The 19630-nt window shown below is 56.2% G+C and overlaps 1 protein-coding gene across 7 annotated transcripts; it reads right to left on the bottom strand.

The window, feature by feature from the left end:
- Positions 1 to 213: 213 nt before the first annotated feature.
- On the bottom strand, positions 214 to 19618 carry Pwwp2b (PWWP domain containing 2B). Of its 7 annotated transcripts, none has more exons than XR_013045861.1 (4): positions 18473 to 18743; positions 10417 to 12115; positions 799 to 929; positions 214 to 724 (listed from the first exon to the last, which is right to left on the bottom strand). XR_013045861.1 is itself a non-coding variant. In XM_042285479.2 (3 exons), exon 2 carries the CDS (start codon positions 12007 to 12009, stop codon positions 10438 to 10440), a length of 1572 nt encoding a protein of 523 aa, XP_042141413.2. In that variant the 5' UTR covers positions 12010 to 12115; positions 19118 to 19618; the 3' UTR covers positions 214 to 929; positions 10417 to 10437. The 7 variants fall into 7 exon arrangements, 5 of the variants coding, with proteins under 5 accessions (XP_042141413.2, XP_076410799.1, XP_006987643.2 ...); XR_006076273.2 differs by having other exon boundaries at positions 10725 to 12115; XM_042285479.2 differs by lacking the exon at positions 18473 to 18743 and adding an exon at positions 19118 to 19618 and having other exon boundaries at positions 214 to 929.
- Positions 19619 to 19630: the final 12 nt, after the last annotated feature.

Here is a 19630-nt window from a genome sequence, read left to right as displayed (position 1 = left end):
AATTTGCATCCCGTCAGGTGACTGTGAGTGAGCAATACAACAGGCACACCACCACCTTGACAGGGGTGGCCGAGGCCCTCCTTCACCCCATCAGAGGGCGGTACCCTCTCTCACAGGTCAGGCAGGTGCCCTTTGGAGGCTATTCAGGCAAGAGCCTCTCAACCCAGACTCCTGTTTATTCCTCTTCGTGCTTAAACAAAGGGGCAGAGACAGTTTTCTTTTCTTTCTGTTTTCTTTTTGGTCTGGAAAGTGACAGAGGAGAAAGGAATGTGGCCTCACAGGGCAGAGCTGGTATGTCCTAACCTGAGGCCTGTTTTCAGTTCTGCCCTCCCCCTTTCTCTCCCCCTCACGTAGGTGACATAGCAGCATCTCAGATCTGGGCGGCCTTGCCGGCCAGGGCTGGGAGCCCGGGGGCCCATGCTTTGAGAGGAATGTGGAGGAGCCGCAACTAGATTCCTGGCTCAAGAGCCCAGAGACCCTACACCCCAGGGCTGGAGAAGAACCTCAGACGTGAGATTTGGTTTCCTCAAGCCTGCGGAGCGGCTCTAGCTGAATAGCCGAGGCCAGGCCCAGGAGGGTGCCCTGTACCCACTCAGAAGTCTCACAGGCTGGGCAGAAGGCGCTGCTTCTGTTTGAGGGTGCCCACGCCTGGCAGCTGCTCACACACAAAGCAGCAAACATGTCACCAAGCTCCAGGACACTTCTCAGCTGGGAATGCCGAAGCCTGAATCAAAGGGAACAGATACATTCAGCCGAGAGGAGCCAGGTGCCCTGAGCCTGGCTCCTCCCCATGCACACCTGCTCCTCTGGGGACCCGGAGTCAGGCTAACCACTGTGCCCAGCATGTTTCTGCACACAGCCAGCCAGAGGCACAGGGGCCCCTCGGAGAGAAGTTCCAGGACAGCAGCTCCACCCTCAGTGTCGGTGACCTTGAGAGAAGCAGAAAAGGCAGATGTTACCGAGGGTCAGGTGTAGGGAACAGGACCCTAGAGGGTTCAGGCACTTCCACGTTTGCATCAGCGTCTTCTCAGCCTTGGGCGCTATGGCTCTGCAGAGTCCCTAAAGGCCGCTCAGCTCCCCCGCCAGCCCTCACCATACCTCTCTTGTTCTTGTAACCTGTGGTGCCCGGGACTTAACCATGCCTGAGGAAAGCAGAGGATCTTAGTGGGAGGCTTTGACCACAGGATCAGCCAAGTCCAGTAGGAGGGCCAAACACTGGGACACTGTGGGGGGGATGTCTGCCGTTCTAGCAATGAGCTCACTGCACAGGGAATCAATCCTGAGCCCCCCATTCACCAGGACATGTCCTCTGCCCCCCAGGGTGAGGGAGGGCAGACCTGAACACAGATGATGATGATGATAATGATGATGGTGATGTGTGTGTGTGTGTGTGTGTGTGTGTAGATGGAGGGGGGTGTGGCACCAGCCCCGGGTGTCTGGCTTACAGATACAACCATTCTGCAGCTCCAGACCTGACCACGGCCACTACCCAGTGAGCACAGATATCTGTAAGCATTGGGCTTAGCTGAGGTGTTTTGGAGAAATGTGTCAACTCAGCAGTCTTAAGCTAAAATGGATACCTAATATGTCTGAAGCACTGAAAGACTTCTCTTCAGAGCTGCAAATAGATAGGCAGGCAACAGGACTACAAAGCAAATCAGACAGGAAGTAGGGCCACAGCAAAGTTCGGAGAGTAGAATCCTGTATGATCTGCAGTGATGGGTTCCGTTTACGCACACAAACCCCGACTGTCATTCAGCAAGCCAGGGTTCTGAACATGTTGATGGAGAAGAATGCCCAGAACACAAAATCCCCATCTTCCCCGGGAAAAAGACTATAGGGAATGCCCAACCTGGGAGAATCTAGAAACCAGGGCCTGGAGAGACTGGCTGTGCAAATTTGAGGACCAGAGTTTGGAGTCACAGCACCCAGATGGGTGTGGCAACTACCTGTGGTCCCATAGTGGAAGGCATACAAGGATCCTCTGCTCGTGTACATATACGTGCATGTTTGTGTGTACACATGGACACACTGAACAATTGCAGCCCCTCAGCAACCTGGTTCTCTGGGCCCCTGGAGGCTCTTGAGAATCCGAGGACCTCAGTTCATCAAGATGCATTATGTTAGTCAGAGAGCCACATGCAAACAGGTCCTGGGGTGAGGAGCCTCCCCCATCACCCTAGAAGCAAAGTAAAGGCGGCCCATAAATATACCACACAGCTCTCTTGGTGCTCAGCATTCTGACCTACCCTGGCCCCACAGGCTGACCTACATCCAGGCTGGAACACACGTGAGGAGAGACAGCCACTGTGGGTAGGGAGTCCCAGATCTCTGAATGGCCTTGGCATGCCTGTAAGGTCTAGGGTCTGTGCAGATGTAACAGGTATAGTGTGTGTGTGTGTGTGTGTGTGTGTGTGTGTGTGTGTGTGTGTGTGTGTGTGTGTTTGGGGGGGTGTGTTAGCACGACTAAAAACCACTTCTGCCACTTCTAATGAGTGCTTTAAGGTCTGAAAGGGGCTCATACCGAGGCCATGCTTTACTGAAAAACAGCAACAGCAACAAAAAACCTCAGCCCTGGGAGACAGTTAAAACTAAGTTTCTCCCATCACCATAGCCTGACCTTTGGAAATGTCCTTAAAACATCCCGCAGTAGAAACCTTCCTTGGGGGAAAAGGACAAGCTTTGAGAGGAGCCGGCTCCTGGCCTCGAGCCTCTCTTTGTCCTACAACTGTGGCCTTCAAAGAAGCCTTTCCCTCCCACTCCCAGGGAGCTGGCCCCTTACCAGCATTGTGACCAGCATGGCAGAGCAAGCCTCGCGGCTCTGGGTTGCTGACACGCGAGAACACCAAGCCACCCCAGAAACCTACAGAACATCAGACTCATCCCACCCCAGCCCATCCCACCCTGCAGCTTGGGGCACCTCTCTACCCAAACCCAGCTTTCTCCATAGCTAAGAAACCTAGGGGGCTCACCCTTCAGCTCCCCAAAGAAAGGACAGGAACAACCCAAAAGTAGTTGCTGTTTGCCACTGCTCAGCCCTCAGGGGATAGTGTTCATGAGCTTGCTATGTAAAGATCGTAGAGACAAGCCTCCCAGACTAGGGTGCTGACTCTGAGGGGGTCAGGAGGGACCATGAGGGATGCCAAGCAGAAATGCTCACAGCGTGACAAGACACGGCTAGATTTTAAAAATACAATAATGAATGCAAATGAAATAAACCTGTATTGCTATGTTTGTGTCACAACTTGACTCAGAAAGGAATTGTCCTCAAGGCCTTTGAATCACAGGAATGTGGAGGTCCTAGACGGCTGTGTTATCTATCACTTGGACAACCTTGGTGGCCAGGCCTCCTGGTGGATGACATTAGTGGTCTTATATCCTAAAACTACCATGCTGTATTGTAATGCAGTAAAAGATATGTATAACGTGCATTACTAAAAGCAATTCAATTTTGGATATATAAAATTAGTAACTGCATTATTATAATACCACTAGGAGTCAAAGCTTTGCTATGAGAAAAAAAAGAAAAAAAGTAACACCCCAGTGTTAACACCAGAAGCCAGTAAACAGTTCAGGAGTAAGAGCAAGCCGGGAGCATTGAGCAGCCCGGGCCCAGGCCTGGGCTCTCAGGAAGTGTGAGCGCCTCAGGCCTGGCCAGAAAATGTAGAGTGCTAGAGTGAGATGTTGGGTGGGGCAGGAAGCAGGGCTGCTACCAGATGCCGTGGTCACTGAAGGCCTGGGGCTGATGGACTGGGTGACTTCGGGTGGGCAATCTCAGCAGCAGAGGAACTCCTGCTGGCCGGAAGCAGTGGGGCATGTTGACAAGCGCTATGCCCACCGTTAGGGAATGCTGGCTTAGGACGCTGCTCCTGAGTCACTGGACATCTGCCCTGTCAGTCTGTCAGGGAGCTACCCATTGTTCAGCCTGGCCTTGCAGGATTGCCACTGTGCCCGAGGAAGGAGAACACACGTGGTTGGGTAAGGATGACACAGTCAGCTCACCAGTGACTAGGTGAGCCTCGAGGCCACCATGAGTGGTGGGGACTGGAAATATTCTCTCTGGATAGCAGGTTATGTGACCGCCTCAAGTCCGCACTTTGACTGACCAAAGGGAGTGACTTCTTGATGGGCAGTCCAAGGAGGGGGTCTACGAGACTAAGCCCAAAGCAGGTGGGGGCAGGGACCAACATATAGAGATGGGTGTGGAGACCACGGCCTCTCGACAGAAAACAGGCAGTACCTGGCCCAAAAGGTTCAGACAGGTAGGAACATTCAGAGACTCTGGACAGGGCCCATGATGCCCCAGACACTCTAACACCTGCTATTCCCACTTACCTGCCCCCAGCTGTCCTGCCTGCCTGCCTGCAGGCTCCCACATGATACCCAGTGGCAGTGGCAGGGACAGGCCACTGGGAGCCAGTGGGTGGGAAGGCCTGAGCCCCTGTAGAAGGCCTGGAATTATAGGCCTTAGTTTCCTTCTGGAACAAAATAATTACAACCTTCCCAGAGGACCTGAATTCCCTGAAAGCAACGCAGAAGTCAGCTGACAAGCCATGGGGGGGGTGTGTGTTGTGGGGGGCAGAAGTGCTAGAAGAAAGAGCTGGTTTGGTGCGTTCCACTAAGGGATGCTGTTCAAAGACTGGATGGGGGAGACACTGCGGGGTTGGGGTGGTGCACAGTGCCCTTGGGGTCTGGGGGGCATGTCCTCCTCTCTCCCCAGCAGGCACAGTGCGTTAGCACCTGCAATAGACTGGATCCTGATAATATCTGCTTTCCCAGGAGAAATAAATGTCAAGAAGCAGGAAGGCGAGAGGGGCCACGATGTTCCCTGAACTGGCTGTCTCAAACGCCTTCACAGACGGATCTTTCTGGAACAACAGTTCCTTCCCTCACAGCACAGACCCCCTGGAGCTCCGCACCATAATGGCCCTTTGCAGGCGCTACTGTCCAATCAGGCGGGTGCGGTGGGGCACAGAGGCAGTGGCCCTTGCTGCCTCCGTGGGCGCAGGGCCAGTCTATCCCTGAAGCTCAGCCTTCTCTCTGCTCCGTGAGAGGCTGGGCACAGACAGTGTGTGCAGGTATTCCGACGACCGAGAAGCTGGGAATGCTGACCCACAGGGATGAGTGAGAGGTGGATAGTACCCCGCAGACCTAGACCCTCATGTCCGTAACCTGCTCACGTCAGCTTCTACCGCACACTTCTGCAGATATAACCCAATTAGGTGTTCCTAAGATGATTATACTGAACTCTGCGGGTGGGCCCCCGAAGTCATTATGGGTCCTTGTCAGAAGGGCAGCTTACGATACCATGCTGAGGAAGAGGAGGGAGCTCCAGGATTACGGAGGCAAACTCGAGGGACATGGCCACAGCCAGAAGCACCGGAAGCCACCAGGAGCTGGAGAGTTGGCTACCCTCCCCAGCTTTCAGAGGGGCCCACTTGAGCTCAACCCTTGATTTCAGACCTCTGATGCTAAAGGACATGGGGGGGTTTGTAGGCCCTCCTTTGCGGCAGTCTGTTACCATGGCCACAGGACAAACTGACTCTCGGGAGGATGACGGCCAGCAAAGGGGGCCATCCAGGGCACGGGTGTGCTGTACTCCCCGGGAAAGCTTTCAGCCCGGCAGTCCAGCCACCCAAGGTTGAGGCCTGGATGCTCCCATGTCTGGGGCCTGTGATGTCTCCACTGTCCTAGGGGCTAGGTCCTGGGATGGCACCCCATCTTCCTTGTAGGGAAGTGACATAACTTCCAGTCCACGCAGCAGCCAAGCACTGTGCTGGCTACCTGCCAACTCTGTGCCTCTGTCCGCAGATCGCCTGAGCACTCCAGAAAACAGAAAAGAGGCACCATCAACTGATATAGCTCCCAGGCTACCTGGGCAGACATGCTGTACCTCTTAAGAGTGCTGCGGTACAGGGTGAGCAAGGCCCCATCCCATTACTGTCAGCCCTGAGTCCTCCTGATCCTATATGGCGTCCTGTCCTCGGGGATAGTCAGCCCACTCTCCTGGACCCTCTTCCTGCTTCTATGGTGCCACTCTCTTATCATCCCCCACAATATCCCTCCTCACTGAGGTCCTGAATAGAGCCTTGCCACCCATAGCAAGGTCCCCTTTCCTACTCTGTCTCCCACAGAACTGTCTCCACCCATGTCATATTGAATGCCCCTCACCTTCAGCCTGGGGTACCAGGGTTCTGAGCTTTCCACCAGAGACACTTTAAGCCAGGCCTTGGGCACTCTGCCACCATTAGCCCACCAGGGTCACTTTGAAGTCAGTATTGTGGGGCAGAGAGAGGCAGCACCCTCTTGTCTGAGGATTTAACACCATACGTTGCCCACTCTCTCCAGCTTGTTTCAGCACCGATGACTGGACCTGCTCACTGCTCTGAGTCCTGTAGTTCAGGCGCCATTGTTTCCAGGGCCAGGCCAGAGTCTGCAGCACCTGGAACAGGGTCTGCCCTGGAACTACCTCCCACAATCCCCTACAGCTGATTTAGATCTCAAGTCACTTTCTCCAGGAAGCCCTCCCAGATAACAGTGTAGGTCTGGGTTCTGACCGTATGATCTGCTTCAAAGCCCTTGTCCCTTCCTTCCTGGAGCATGCCTGTGTGATTAGGACACATTAATTTGGGAACTGTGACTCACAGATTATCTCCAGGATTCTACCCACCCTGCTAGCCCATATCCAATTGAGTATCTGCAGGGTGGGTGACAGGCACACTAGCTAGAGGAAGGAGGAAGACAGGACCAGGGGCTGGAGAGGGAGTATCACAGCCTCAAGAATGTGGACTCAAGCTGGGTGGTGGTGGCGCACACCTTTAATCCCAGCACTCCGGAGGCAAAAGCAGGCCGATCTCTGTGAGTTCAAGGCCAGCCTGGGCTACAGAGCAAGTTCCAGGACAGGCTCCAAAAGAGCTACACAGAGAAACCCTGTCTCGAAGAACCAAAATAATAATAATAATAGTAATAATGTGGACTCAAACCAGCCCTTTTCAATCTTTGCTGGTCTGGGAGGTAGGTAAAGTCAAGTTCTCCATTTGGGGAGCACCCACTCATATGGAGGACAAAGCTGGGTGGCCAGCTTCTACAAGGCTCCAGGCAGCATCATGGGTGGTAGCAGAAACCTGCCCTGTCCAACCAGGGGTAGAGGCTTTACTTCCACAAAAGAATCCCCAAGAGCTTCCTGTCCCAACCACTAAACTCACACCAGAGCCCCTGAGTAAACAACCCCAGTGTAGCTGGAGAAGGTATGGCATCACCTCCAAATCTGCCTACAAGTTCATTCCTAAGCCCATAATGTTGTATACCCCTCACTCATCCACAAAATGGTACCATTGTCACCCCATGGTACACAAGGAAACTGGAATCTCTGCGCACGTATGGAGCGAGGGCAGCCGAGCCTATACATCTGGATCAGAACTTACTTGAAGGACTCATTGAGTCTGACCAATGACACCATGTCCCAGAAAAGTCCTTGATAGGGGCCCTTCCCACCCCACCCCATCTAGGTCCAGTGTGCAGGGTGTCCACACCAAGTTCCCTTAGCTGGTCCTTCAGCCATCCATCAAGGTGAGTACAGGGTCTCTTGGGTGGGAATACTGAGCTCAGTGCCTTTGGAAGGGAACATGTGGCTGTGCTTCCTGTGATGGCTCCCAGCACACGTGAGAGTGCCACAGACACCCCAAAATCCTGAAGAACTGCTGGCCCATCACAGCTGTCTTCAGGTACCTGGCCTTCTCCAGCAGGCCTCTCCTTCTACCTGAGCTCTATCCCTAGGCAGCTTCCCACTTTCAAATGCCCAGGCCAGCAATTACTCTCTTCCCCGGATCCCCATCAGCATTTCAACAGCTTCTGCTTAGGGAGGGCCAGGTCCCCAGGTTCCCCGCCTGTGCCAGCTGGAAGGGCTTAACTCTAATAGCACTAGGGACAGTGCAAGGCACATTTGTCCACCAGGGGACCCCAATTCATACAGCAGGAGGTTCTAGCTGCAAACACCAGCTCGGATCACTGATGAGCACTTGACCTGCCTGGCAGGAACCTCCTCTCCATGTTTATAAAGTCCTTACAGAATCAAAACACCAGCCAGACAAGCACCATTGAGCACTTTGCTGCTATAGAGACCCAGCGCTCCACACTCCCAGGAAAGCAAAGGGCTGCTGGGTGCATGCTGGTCCAGGCACAGCCCAGGACCCGGGGGCCAGGCAAACCAGTTGGGTGAGATTTTTTTCCTCTGCTTCCGGATAAGCAGGGCCGCCCAGAACCTACAAGGCTGCATTCTCCAAAGTGCAGCTAAGGCCTGGCTGGGCTTCCAGAGCCCAGGGGTCCCTTTGGGTAGGGGCCCAGCCACCACCTGGGTCTACACAGCTGCTATGATGGGAATTGAAAGTCAGGCTAGACTCCATCCATCTCTCACCAGGACCTGGGTTTATGCCACATAATTGCGGCACATGACAGGGGCTCTCAGCCTTCATCCATACTGCCTCTGGTCAAGCCAGTGCCATGACCAGCTGCTGAACAGAGGGCCAAGGCAGGGAAGAGCGTGAGGAGGGGCCCAGCAAGGCACAGCCAGGTGGAGGGTGTGCCAGGACTGGGTGTGGCTGCAGCTGAGGTTCTACCAGGGCCAGGATACAGCACCGGGACTCAGGGCAAGTCAGCTGACCTCTCTGATTAGCCTGATGGGTGTTCTGCCTTAAGATATGCAGAGGTGCCAGGTGTGGTGGTGCACACCTTTAATCCCAGCAGAGGCAGGTGGATCTCTGTTCTGTGAGTTCAAGGCCAGCCTGGTCTACAGAGTGAGTTCCTTACACTGAGAAACCCTATCGAGAGAGAGAGAGAGAGAGAGAGAGAGAGAGAGAGAGAGAGAGAGAGAGAGAGAGAGAGAGAGAGAGGAGAGAGATTCGGAGGCTGTTGCCACAGCCACCAATGCCTGTTTCTACCTGCCTCATTCTACACAAAGGTCCCCAAACTGGAGAGAAACTAGCTTGGCTGTGTAGAGAAAGAGACATTATGCATAACCAGGAAGCAGTGGAGAAGGTAGTTCCAGAGCAGGCTGAGAGCTGGCCCCAAAGCCTGACCCCCCGTACTGCTTCATCTTCTGGCACCTCCAGTTTAACTGGCAGAGCAGTGAACAGGCTTGAGGGGTATCCCAGACCCCTCTTCCTGAACCAGACATCAGCTGGCCCCGCTAAACCTGAAAGACTGACGAAAGGCTATCATCCAAGAAAGCATGATGCCAAAATGGTAGCGTGAGCAAGAGGGTCTGGGCAGATCAGTCACTGAAGGAACTAAGACCAAGTCAGGGGTCTGGCTGGAGGGAGATGCACTGCTCCGGTCCTCTGAGTATAATCATCTGACCTGACTGACCTCCATCTCTCTGTACTCTGAGGTCACATTAAGCCAAGGATTAAGAAAAACAAAGAGGCTGCCTGGAGCCAGGAAGAGAGCCCTAGGCCAGACCTCCCAGAGTCATCACCAGGGCGGTCACAGCTGGAAGTGGCTATCAGATATGAGTATGCCCAGCGAGAAGTGCAGGCAGGTTGTGTAAGTGCAGGCAGGTTGTATCCCTCATGTTTCCAGACACCCCACATGGTGACTACGGATCCACCAGAGCCTTCCTTCTCCATGTGATCACACCCCGTGATCCCCCACAAGCCTGAATGATGACACTCCCTTACCACGCATGGTGCAATGCCCCAGACCCTGTAGTCCATCTAAGGATTGACTACTAAACTACAGAGTTCTTCCATGAGAGACCAAGACGCTGTACAGAGCACCAGGGCATCAGAACTGGGTGCACCTGGCCACATGGCATTCAGAACCATGAGGGGACCACCACATTTGCAACGGAGGAGGGAGGGGTGTGCTGAGGGGGAACGGCCTGCTTGAGGAGCTGAGGCCAGCTCCACTGGAGGGTAAGGTGCTCTCCTTACCGTGCCCCCCACTTCCCTGCCCCCCAGATGCCTGGCCAGCATGGCATGCACCCTCATAAGCAGGAGCTTTAAGGCTACTAGTGAAGATGGTGAAGGCCACTAGGAAAGAGAGTAAAAGAAGTTTCCTCAGAGTGACAGAAGATGATGGCCCGCCCTTTATCCTTCTGCTCGCCCTTTACCCCAGTCAGAGTCAGGCAAACTGCATCCCTTTCTCAAAAATTCCAGCAGAAGACTCATAGGGAGGGCTTCCTTTTGATTAACCGGCTGCAAAACTCACAATCACAAACACACACCCGATAATCAGAACCTTTAAAGCATCTCTGTTGGGCTGTGTGGGCTCCGGGACAACATCAGTGAGGGCACTAGTGTTTAGGACAGCCCCTGCTGAGCAACAGGACAAAGTCTGGCTCCCTGGGGGCTGGCTGCTGACACCAGCTCAGGATCACTGCTTTGGGAACAGCAGGTACCCAGTGGACACAACACTCACCTGCTCCCGGAGGAACCAAAGTTACATTTCAAACTGGGTCAAGAGCTCCCTTATTTCTGGGGCCACGTGTTGTGTGGCGTTAGCAGCCTCAGTTATGGCTCTCCGATACATCCCCTTCTTCTTACGGTTAAATCTCAGCTTGAAAAACTCAGAGAAAGGGGACAGTTTTGAAATAGACAAGAATGATGTAGTTGGAGACCCAAACCATGAGACTTTCGCTTCTTGCCAAGAGGGCTCTCCATCCTCCTTCTGGCCAAGGCTGATGTCAAGGACACGCGCGGGCCACCAAGGAAAACCATGAATCTTACCCCACACAACGTCCCCTACAGCCACCGTCCTTCCATCTTCAGTCACACACTGTGAGACGCTCTGCGTGTGCAGCCTGACCGTGAGGGGAGGGACTGTCTGGCGAGTGTCAGCAGAAGAGGAAGGCACAGAGGCGCTGTCACCAGATGACAGGTCTCCTGTGTCTGGAGATGTCACTTCTGAACCAGATGATTTCAGTTCATCCAGGCTGTCGGTGCTGCACACAGATTCGCTGGTACAATCTGCTCTCCTCCCCGGGCAGTCGACAAGGAAAGCCAAGCTACCGCGTCCATGTTTACCTTGAGGAAACCTCTTGAGGTCATCGTCCTCACCAGAACTTCCAGAAGACAAATCCTCCAGCCCATGGGTAGAGCCATCAGCAAAGAGAGCAGGAGAGCTGGCCAGGGGGCCTCGGGGGCATCCATTCAGCTCCTCAACCAGCTCAGCCCTGTACAGAGGCTCATGCTCCCCATCCCTCAGCCGGTGGGGCTTCAAGCGGATTTTGGGAGGCGGCAGGTCTGAGATGGGAGGCAATGGACGAGTCAGCTTCAGCTTGGGAATAGAATGCCCGCTGGGTGGTCGGTCACCACCACCCTTGGGCTCCACATCCCTCGCTACCTCTGAGTCCTGGCTGCCGTTCTGTAGAGACCGCTGGGGACAGAAGGGCTCCACAGAGCCGTGCACTCTGGATGGGATCTTGACCACCTCACCCTTGCCCTGTGGTGTGCTGTAGGAGATCTTGATGACTGGGCTCCGTGGAACACGTTCTCCAGGAACCCTGTCCTCTTCCCGCTTCTCTCTCTTGCTCCTCCTCGAGGTGGCCGCAGCTATGGAGTCACTGTCCTCTGGTTCCTCCGGCTTGCGGTGCTCACTGTCAGGGCCACTGCCTAGCCTCCGGCGGGGTCTGGGGGTGGTCAGGGGGCCGGGACTGGCCTCCTGAGGACTCACAGTACTCTTGCATTTCTCACACAGTACTTGGCGTGGCCGCAGGCGGATCGTGCTCAGAATGAGTCTGCCAGGGTCCCGGTTGCGGGACAGTCGCCGCCGGGTCCGCTTGATGGTCCTGGGTGGGGGCTGCGGCACCCACTGCTGGTAGGTGTTCCTCAGCCACAGGGGGTGGGGGAAAGGGGCACCCTCAAAGTAGGGTGGAAAGGGAGGCAGGTTCCCAGCAGGCAGAGGTGGAATGAGAGGTGGAGGCGGCTCCGGCCCAGCCGTCTGGGGAGGCTGGTCCTTCTCTGGGGGCTGGTCTTTGTGGGGAGGAGGCAGAGGCCCTGTTCCCGGCTGCATCCCTTCTCCAGTCCCCTCCTTAGGCACCTGGCCATGACAGCTGATGACAGAGGGGTTGTCAGCCAGAGGCAGCAGGGTCGACGGAGACAGGCCAAAAAGGCCGGACCTGGTAGAAAGGAACAAAATCAGAGTGAGAACGGCGAGAATTCCAGCTATGCCCGCCACCTGTCACCTCACAAGCTCTAGGCCTGGGAGGCCGTCTGTATCTAGATCCAGAGCGGTAGATTAACATTAAACAGAGACAGGTTGACATTAAACAGGTGCCCAGGCCCTGTATGTCCTGTGACATGGGGTTTGAAGGCTGACATGCTTCTAGAAACCTGAGAAGAACATCTGCATCCCAAGACAGGGCGTGGCCTGAGAGGGAGTCCACCTGCCCCGTGGCCAGTAGCCACAGAACCCAGGCCTCTCTGTTCATGCGCCTCAGTTGTCGTTTCCTTTAAGAGAACTAGGGACTCGACTTGCTGGGGACCCCACACACAAGCCTGCTGACCCTAAGAATGTGTCATGGATGCTGGGCGGTGGTGGCGCACGCCTTTATTCCCAGTACTCGGGAGTCAGAGGCAGGCGGATCTCTGTGAGTTCGAGGCCAGCCTGGTCTACAGAGTGAGTTCCAGGAAAGGTGCAGAGCTACACAGAGAAACCCTGTCTCGAAAAAAAAAACAAAAACAACAACAAAAGAATGTGTTGTGGAGCACCCTGGTCCCAGCTGCCTTGTACACATCTGCACATGCAGAGCGGGAGCCACACCTGGCCGGAACCAGAGTCACAGCCACAGCTTCTGCTACCTAGAGGCCAGAGGCACCAAAGCACAGCCTTTGGGCCCTATTGCTTCCCAAAGCTTCACAACTGGCCTCTACTTCCAGGGCCCCTAGAAAAGGCTCATCAGCCAACCTGTCACCTCTAGACCCCGCCCTCAGAAAACAGCACAGTGGCTCTAATGAGGATGTTGGAAGAAAGGGGAAGCTGGAATACCCGCCCCAGGGAGTGTAGCATTCCTGTGAGAGTAACACACATCCAGGTCCTGGGGAAGGGAGTGGAGGTCAAGAAGGTCATCCCGGGAACTGGGAACAAGGTACCCTGCCTAGGCGACTAAGGGCTAGAGAAGGCCATAAGATTGCAGGAAGGGCAAGCGGCTGGTTTGGGAGGCAGAGTAGACAAGGGACCAGGGATGGAGAGTTACTATCCAAAGTCCACCTCCCTGCCCACTTCCGGTCACCTAGTGCATGAAGTGGGGATTCCCTCTAGCCCTTCCTCTTATCTGTCCATCCCTCCCCTCCTCCTCGTGCTGACCACCTGACAGGTGCTGCAGAGGGCAGAGGGCACTCCAGGGGGTCTGCTTGTCCCAGAGGCCTAGTCAGACTCTGTATGCTGACGACAGCCACCCAGTGTCTTGGTTGCAAACCCAGGTCCTGACCTGGGCCAGGGCCGTCAAGCATCACCACGGGCTGGAGCTGGTCCTTTCTCGGAGTCCAGGGGCCAGATTCTCCTCAGAAATGACATGGGCCCAGCAGCAGGCGGCCACTCTTCTTTCCTAGAGCTACTGCCCTGCCCCTGCTCCGGCCACACCCAAGGCCTGCCTGGTGGGTAAACATCAGAACAGCTCACCCTAGGTCAAGGCAGGCTGGCTGATGACTTCCCCTAGGAGCCATGAAAGTTGCTGAGGCCAACTGCTAAACTTTGGGAGGCCATGGCGCTCCAGGGCTCCGCTTTAGTGCTTCCGGCATCTAGGCAGCAGAACTTGGGACCGTGGCTCTGACTTAAGCTCCTTTAACCCTTTAGCAGTTCCACGGAATGACCAGCAGTGACAGTCCCTCTTCACAGATAAGACAATGAGGTGAAGGGACCTGCAAACATATCCCCGCTGCCCAGTCCTGGGATGTTGGGATCCGCTACCTCCAAGCATGGAGATGGCCATGGCACAGGGGAAAACAAATGGACAAACTGTGGCCTGGCCTGGGCCCCATGGGAGCGGGGGGTGGGGGTGGGGGTGGGGGGGTGTGTGTGGGAGGAGTGTGTGCTACAGCCTGTGGCTCCCAAGGCTTGGCAACCCCGGCAAGGCCAGGCTGTGGCCCAAGCTGACCAGTCTCAAGGACAGAGGCCCACAGGAAGTGCTACGGGCTTTGGCAGCGAGAGGAACCTGTCAGGGTTCACAATGGACTAAGAGGGCCTGCTGAATGAATGGGTGCAGCTTTGGGGATGGCTAACTTTGGGTAGGTATGTAGGAGAGGCGCCTGGAGATTAGGGAATGATTCACCAGGGTAGGAGCCAGTATCTCCTAGAAGCATAGCATCTTGAGGAACTCAGAGGCAGAGCAAAGAACCTCTGATTTCGGGAAAAGATGGGGAAACTGAGCAGGATTGAGAAGCCCGGGTTATAAGAGGGGGTCATATCCAAAAGCAAAAGCAGTTACTAACAAAGAGGACAGGGAACGGGGCTCCCAGGAACACCGAGCCTCTTCCTGTACGGTGTTCTGATGAGGACACACAGTCCTGGGGGCATATGGCCTGGCCCAAAGTCCCCAGCAAGGCACCAGTGACCAAATCATGTCCCTGGGGACTCACCTGCGGGTATGTCTCAGCCATTCACCCAGAGTAGCCTGGCTAAGGCCAGCCCATGGACAGTAAGAATACAATTCTGGCTGCCTGCCAGAGCTCTGGGCTGCCCCTGCTTGCAGCTGCCTCCATCCGGCTTCCCAGATCCGCAGGCAGACCCAGGACTCGTGGGGCTGCTGGCACCCAAGTGGCAACCCCTCCCCCCCGCTCCGTCTTTCTGGGGCCTTCCTCCCTGAGCCTGTGGTGGCAGAGGCCATCCTGCCACTGCCTGAGGGTTGAGTCAACAGGCTCCTGGATCAGAGGCATGCGGATGTGCAAAGCTGGGCGGGAGCCTGCGGAAACCTCTCTCCATAGCTCTGTTGCCAGGAGCCTGCAGCCCCAGGAAGGCCCAAGTCCAAACACCCAAGGCCCCACCTCGGGCTGTTCACCAGGGCTCCGTTTAGAAAGTCCCTGTGGTCTTTCTGCTGCCCAGCAAACAGCCAGGAAGCAATAGGGCTAGAGCTGGATAGGGGCCACGAGCAGGAAGGTCTTGCGGAAAACAGAATGGACTGCTCACGACTGCAAAGTACCCAGAGGCCTCCAGGGCCCACTTCTGCTCTGGGAGTCAAGGTGAGGAGGTTCTCAGGATAAGTCACAGCCTGGACACCAGAGGAGCCCCTCCTCCAGAGCATACAGCTGGACCTGCCCCACGTCTTTGGGCACTGAGCCCAGATTTCCAAGGGAAAATAGGTGAGGATCCTGCATCCTGCATGTACTAGCATCAAAGACTTATTAGCACCAATACTGTCCGTCCGTAAGCCCTAAGGCTCAGACCAGGCCCATCCCACCCCCATGTCTTCCTTGCCCACTCAGCCAACCTACATCTCGATGATACAGCCCCCAATTACAGCATGCCAACCAAGCCCCCAGCACACCAGCTGTGATGCACAAGGCACCTGGGACCCTCCAGTTTCTTGAGGGCAGAGAGGATGTCTCAGTGCTATTGTGACCTCTGTGCCTACTACATACTCTCGTGAATAGCCATCAGCAGCTGAGCCTCCATCCTGGATGGTATATTCCAGGACAGAATGTAATGCTCTTTAGCCTGGTGACAGGCAGTGGCTGTGGTCTTGGTCACAGAGGATACCACGTTGACCATCCCAGCAGATGGGCTCAGGGGTTGTGTGGTGATGTTTAAGAATCAACAGCTCGCCGGGCGGTGGTGGCACACGCCTTTAATCCCAGCACTCGGGAGGCAGAGGCAGTCAGATCTCTGTGAGTTCAAGGCCAGCCTGGTCTCCAAAGCGAGTTCCAGGAAAGGTGCAAAGCTACACAGAGAAACCCTGTCTTGAAAAACCAAAAAAAAAAAAGAGTAGAAGTCCTGAGTCGGTGAGCCTTTGCTGTCTGCAGGCTACCCTTCAGCCAGGGTTACCTCCCGAGATGCTCAATAAGAGACATACCTCTACACGGCCTGCAGAACAGTGTCGACCCCACCCCTTCATGAAGGATTTGGGTCAGCACACCTTGGAAGGGATCCTCAAATTTGTAAGTAGGGATCACAGAGGCAGCTTGGCAGAGGCTCACCCCACTCCCTGGCACAGTGTAGCTGCTCAGTGAATGTAAAGGAATGCACAGGTACCCAGAGCAGCAGAGAACTTGCTTCAGGCTGCTCTATTGCCAGGCAGCAGGTTCAGGATATAAGTGGGGGGTGGTACTTGGCACTGTGCCAGGTGGTTTGCAGGCAAGACCTCTCAGAGCTCCCCAACCATCTGCAGACAGGGAAAGGGATCAAAAGAGAAAACATCTTTCAATAACTCCATGATGAACACCGGTGAGGTGGTGGCTGGATCCAGTCTCAGCCCCTTCCACCCAGGAGCCTATGTGAATGGGGCCATCCAGGTGATACTTCCAATCTAGCAAGGGGGACACACAGTGATCAGGAACCATAAAGGACAATCGGGCCACCAGGTCTATATCCAAACTATGGGAGCTCTGATGGCTATAAACGCTACCAGTACCCCAGGAATGCTGACCTGCTTGCTGCTTTGAGACCCAGATGCTCCCCTGAGGTGGGAGGAAATAGGATTTGGGAGCTCTTCCCTGGCCCACATCCAAGGACTGGGCCTCCATAGAAGCAAAGACTGGTACTGGACCCTGAGGAGAAACTGGTACCTGGGAGGGTAGGTCAGCGTGTGGACCCTGTAGGCTAAAAGCAGACCTTGCTTCCAATTAACACCCAGACCATTCCTAAGCTGTGCTGGGTCCTGCCTGGCAAGCAGGGCTGTAAATATTAGCTTTGAAACTTATAATACTATGGCTAGAACACTGGAAACAGAAACCGGGGGTGGCCTGAAGGAAAGATTAGGGGTGGGGAAGATGGAGGGATAGTTTCAAGGCCAAACCTTGCAAGGCTGGAGGGGCAGGGAAAGGCAGCTTTATCTTCAGATTCTCTGCAAAGTCACAGCCGCAACCAAAGCCAGCTGCAGAGAAGAGCTGTGACCACTGAGGGAGGCTGCGCTCCAGGCTCCGAGGGGCTTTGGTTATGGTAGTCTGTGGGGCACGGACACCCACGCATCTTGTGCTGCCAGTTCCCATTCTCAAGATCCCAGCAGCTTCTTTTCATTAGGGTGCATGGATCTGTAAGCCAGGTTAGCCATGGGCCTCAGGCTCTCCCACTATCTCTATAGACAGTCTCAGCCACAAGCTAGAACTACCTCGGCCTATCTTATTCTGAGCACTGGAGCCTGAAGAGCTGGAGAAATGCAAGTCCTCTGCTGCAGACACTCTCTAGGGAGAGAGGCCAGAGCAGGCTGCACAGGTAGAGCAGGGGTGCAGCCCTGCAGGCTGAGGACTGAGCCAGACCTGCCTAGGGAGGACAGGGCAGCCATCAGCAGGGTGGGGGAGGGCCTTCACTGGAGGCGCTCAGGTGGCTATTCGGCAGCCCCCGAAAGTCACCACATCACCCTGTGCTAACCAACAAGAGAGGGGCACCAGTCACACGGGAGGCCATATGTTAAGTCACATGACTTGTGCATAAATGGCTTCTGGCACATCTAATGAAGACATAATGTCAGCAGGGTAACTGTCAGAGGAGGAAGGGCTCGGCTCTGTGCTGGGAACCCAGGAAGATCTGGGTTTTAGGAAGGGAAAAAGTTGAGTCTTTGAAAGCAGAGCCTTTCTCTGTTCCCGGTTCCAGAATAAAGCCCGGCTGGAGCCGAAGAGTCACAGCCTGATTAATGCCTAATCATTTATCCGGCAGTGACAGCGCACTGCCATGTGACTCCGGGTTCAGGTGGCTGCTCTGCGCCGCAGAAACCCCTGCAAGGGGTGCACAGGTGGTCTCAGGAGCTGAGCCCAATGCGCCCCTCCAGTAGAGGCATTGGCCCCGTAACTTGTATCTTCCACTCCCCCGCGAGGCACCTCGCCCACATCAGTGTTTCTACACCCCGCAGTCGTCGCAGTTGGTCCCCACCAGTCACTCCTACAAGCCTCGGGACCCACGATAGAGATAGGGCTTCTCCCTTTTGTGACAGGTGAGGCCACCGCGTAACTGACCCCCTTAAACGAATCACAATTCTGCAAACAGTCGAATCAACAGTGCTTCTGAACAAAGAAAAGTGCGTTAATTATGGCAGATGTGCGGGAGTTTCAGGCAATGCTTCCCATGAGTCCCGGCCGGCTCCCGCAGCCCCTCTGCGGGGCCGCATGCTCTCCTGCCCCGAAAGTCACCGCGACTTTGGGAGAGAGCCACTTTCGCACCCAGACCGGCGGCCAGCTGGCGCGCCTTGAAACCCCGGCCCGGGAAAAACTGAAAGCGGGCGCCGGGCTTTGCTGCTCTGCCCAAGAGCCTGCATCGGAACCTTGAATCGGCGGGGGAGTGTCCCGGGGGATTCCGAGGAGTCCCGGGCCCGCGACCCTGCCCCGCTCACTTTTTCGTGCAATCCAGCAGGATCCCGGCGAAGCTGCGCTCGCCACAGCTCACGGTGACCACCAGCGCGCCGTTGACGACCTGTTCCACCCGCACCGGCAACCGGCAGCCGGCCCGCGGCTCCATGCTCTCGCCGCCTCCGGAGGCCGCCCCCGCCCGCCACCGCCGCCGCCGCCGCCGCCGCCGCCGCCGGGTCAGCCCCGCGTGACGCCGCCTGACGTCACAAAGCTCTCTCTGCCGGCCGCCACCGCGGAGCTGGGCTGGGGCGCGCGGCCGCGGGCTGCGCTCCCGGGAACCGGAGGGCGTGGGGCGGTCCGCCCGCAGTGTGCGCCCCACAGCCGGCTCTCAGAGCTGGACTGGCAACGCATTGCGGGGCCCCGCCGGGCGGAGAGGAGGGTTCGTTAATCTTGCCGCCACGCTGGCTAGGAATGCCCCCTAGGAGGCCCTGCCAGGAACCGAGGGGTGGCAGGGACACTCCCCGGGCCCAGGCCCTTCCCCCACTCTGCTGCTCTGGGTCCCACCCCGGGCCCCACCTCCTTCCTGATCCTGTCCCGGGGCCACTCCCTTAACCCGGCGCGCAGCCTGGGGCCCTGCCCTTCCCCCATGCACCCTGGGGTCCCCTGCCTAGCAGTCTGTGCTAGCGTACCCTGGCAGCGTCTCCCACGCACGACTCCTATGTCCACTCAGTACTTGGGAAAGTCTGTGGGCGCGTGTGTTTGAAGCGAGTCAGGCCTGGCCGAGGAGACTCGGGGTGCTGAGCGACACCAGTGGGACTCTTGCAAAGCGGCCTTGTGTGTCGCCCCGACCACACGGGCGACTTAGCACTGGGCTACCCAGGTGTGCTCGACGCCTCCTGGGCGACAACAGGGCTCGCGCCGGAGTGAGGACCTCACCGAGCGCAAGGGTGGCCAGCACTAGCGTTGGGGAGGATAACTCCATTCAGAGCTCTAGGACCAGTCTCTTAGGTCTCCCCGGACTAGACGCCGCAACGCGCCTCGCCTAGTGTACGTTACGAAGAGCCGCCTCCCGAGAGCAAGAGCCGGGCTCCCAGGCGCGCGCAGCCCAGCCTGCGGGGGTAGGCTAGCCAGGAGTGGGAGGTGGCGGCGCCCGGCGGACGCCTGACCGCCACCTCAGACCTCCTCCGGCTTCCGCAAGCACT

This window comes from Peromyscus maniculatus, chromosome 1, assembly GCF_049852395.1.
Source record: "Peromyscus maniculatus bairdii isolate BWxNUB_F1_BW_parent chromosome 1, HU_Pman_BW_mat_3.1, whole genome shotgun sequence".
NCBI lineage: Eukaryota > Metazoa > Chordata > Mammalia > Rodentia > Cricetidae > Peromyscus > Peromyscus maniculatus.
This window is presented reverse-complemented; position numbering and strand designations above follow the sequence as displayed.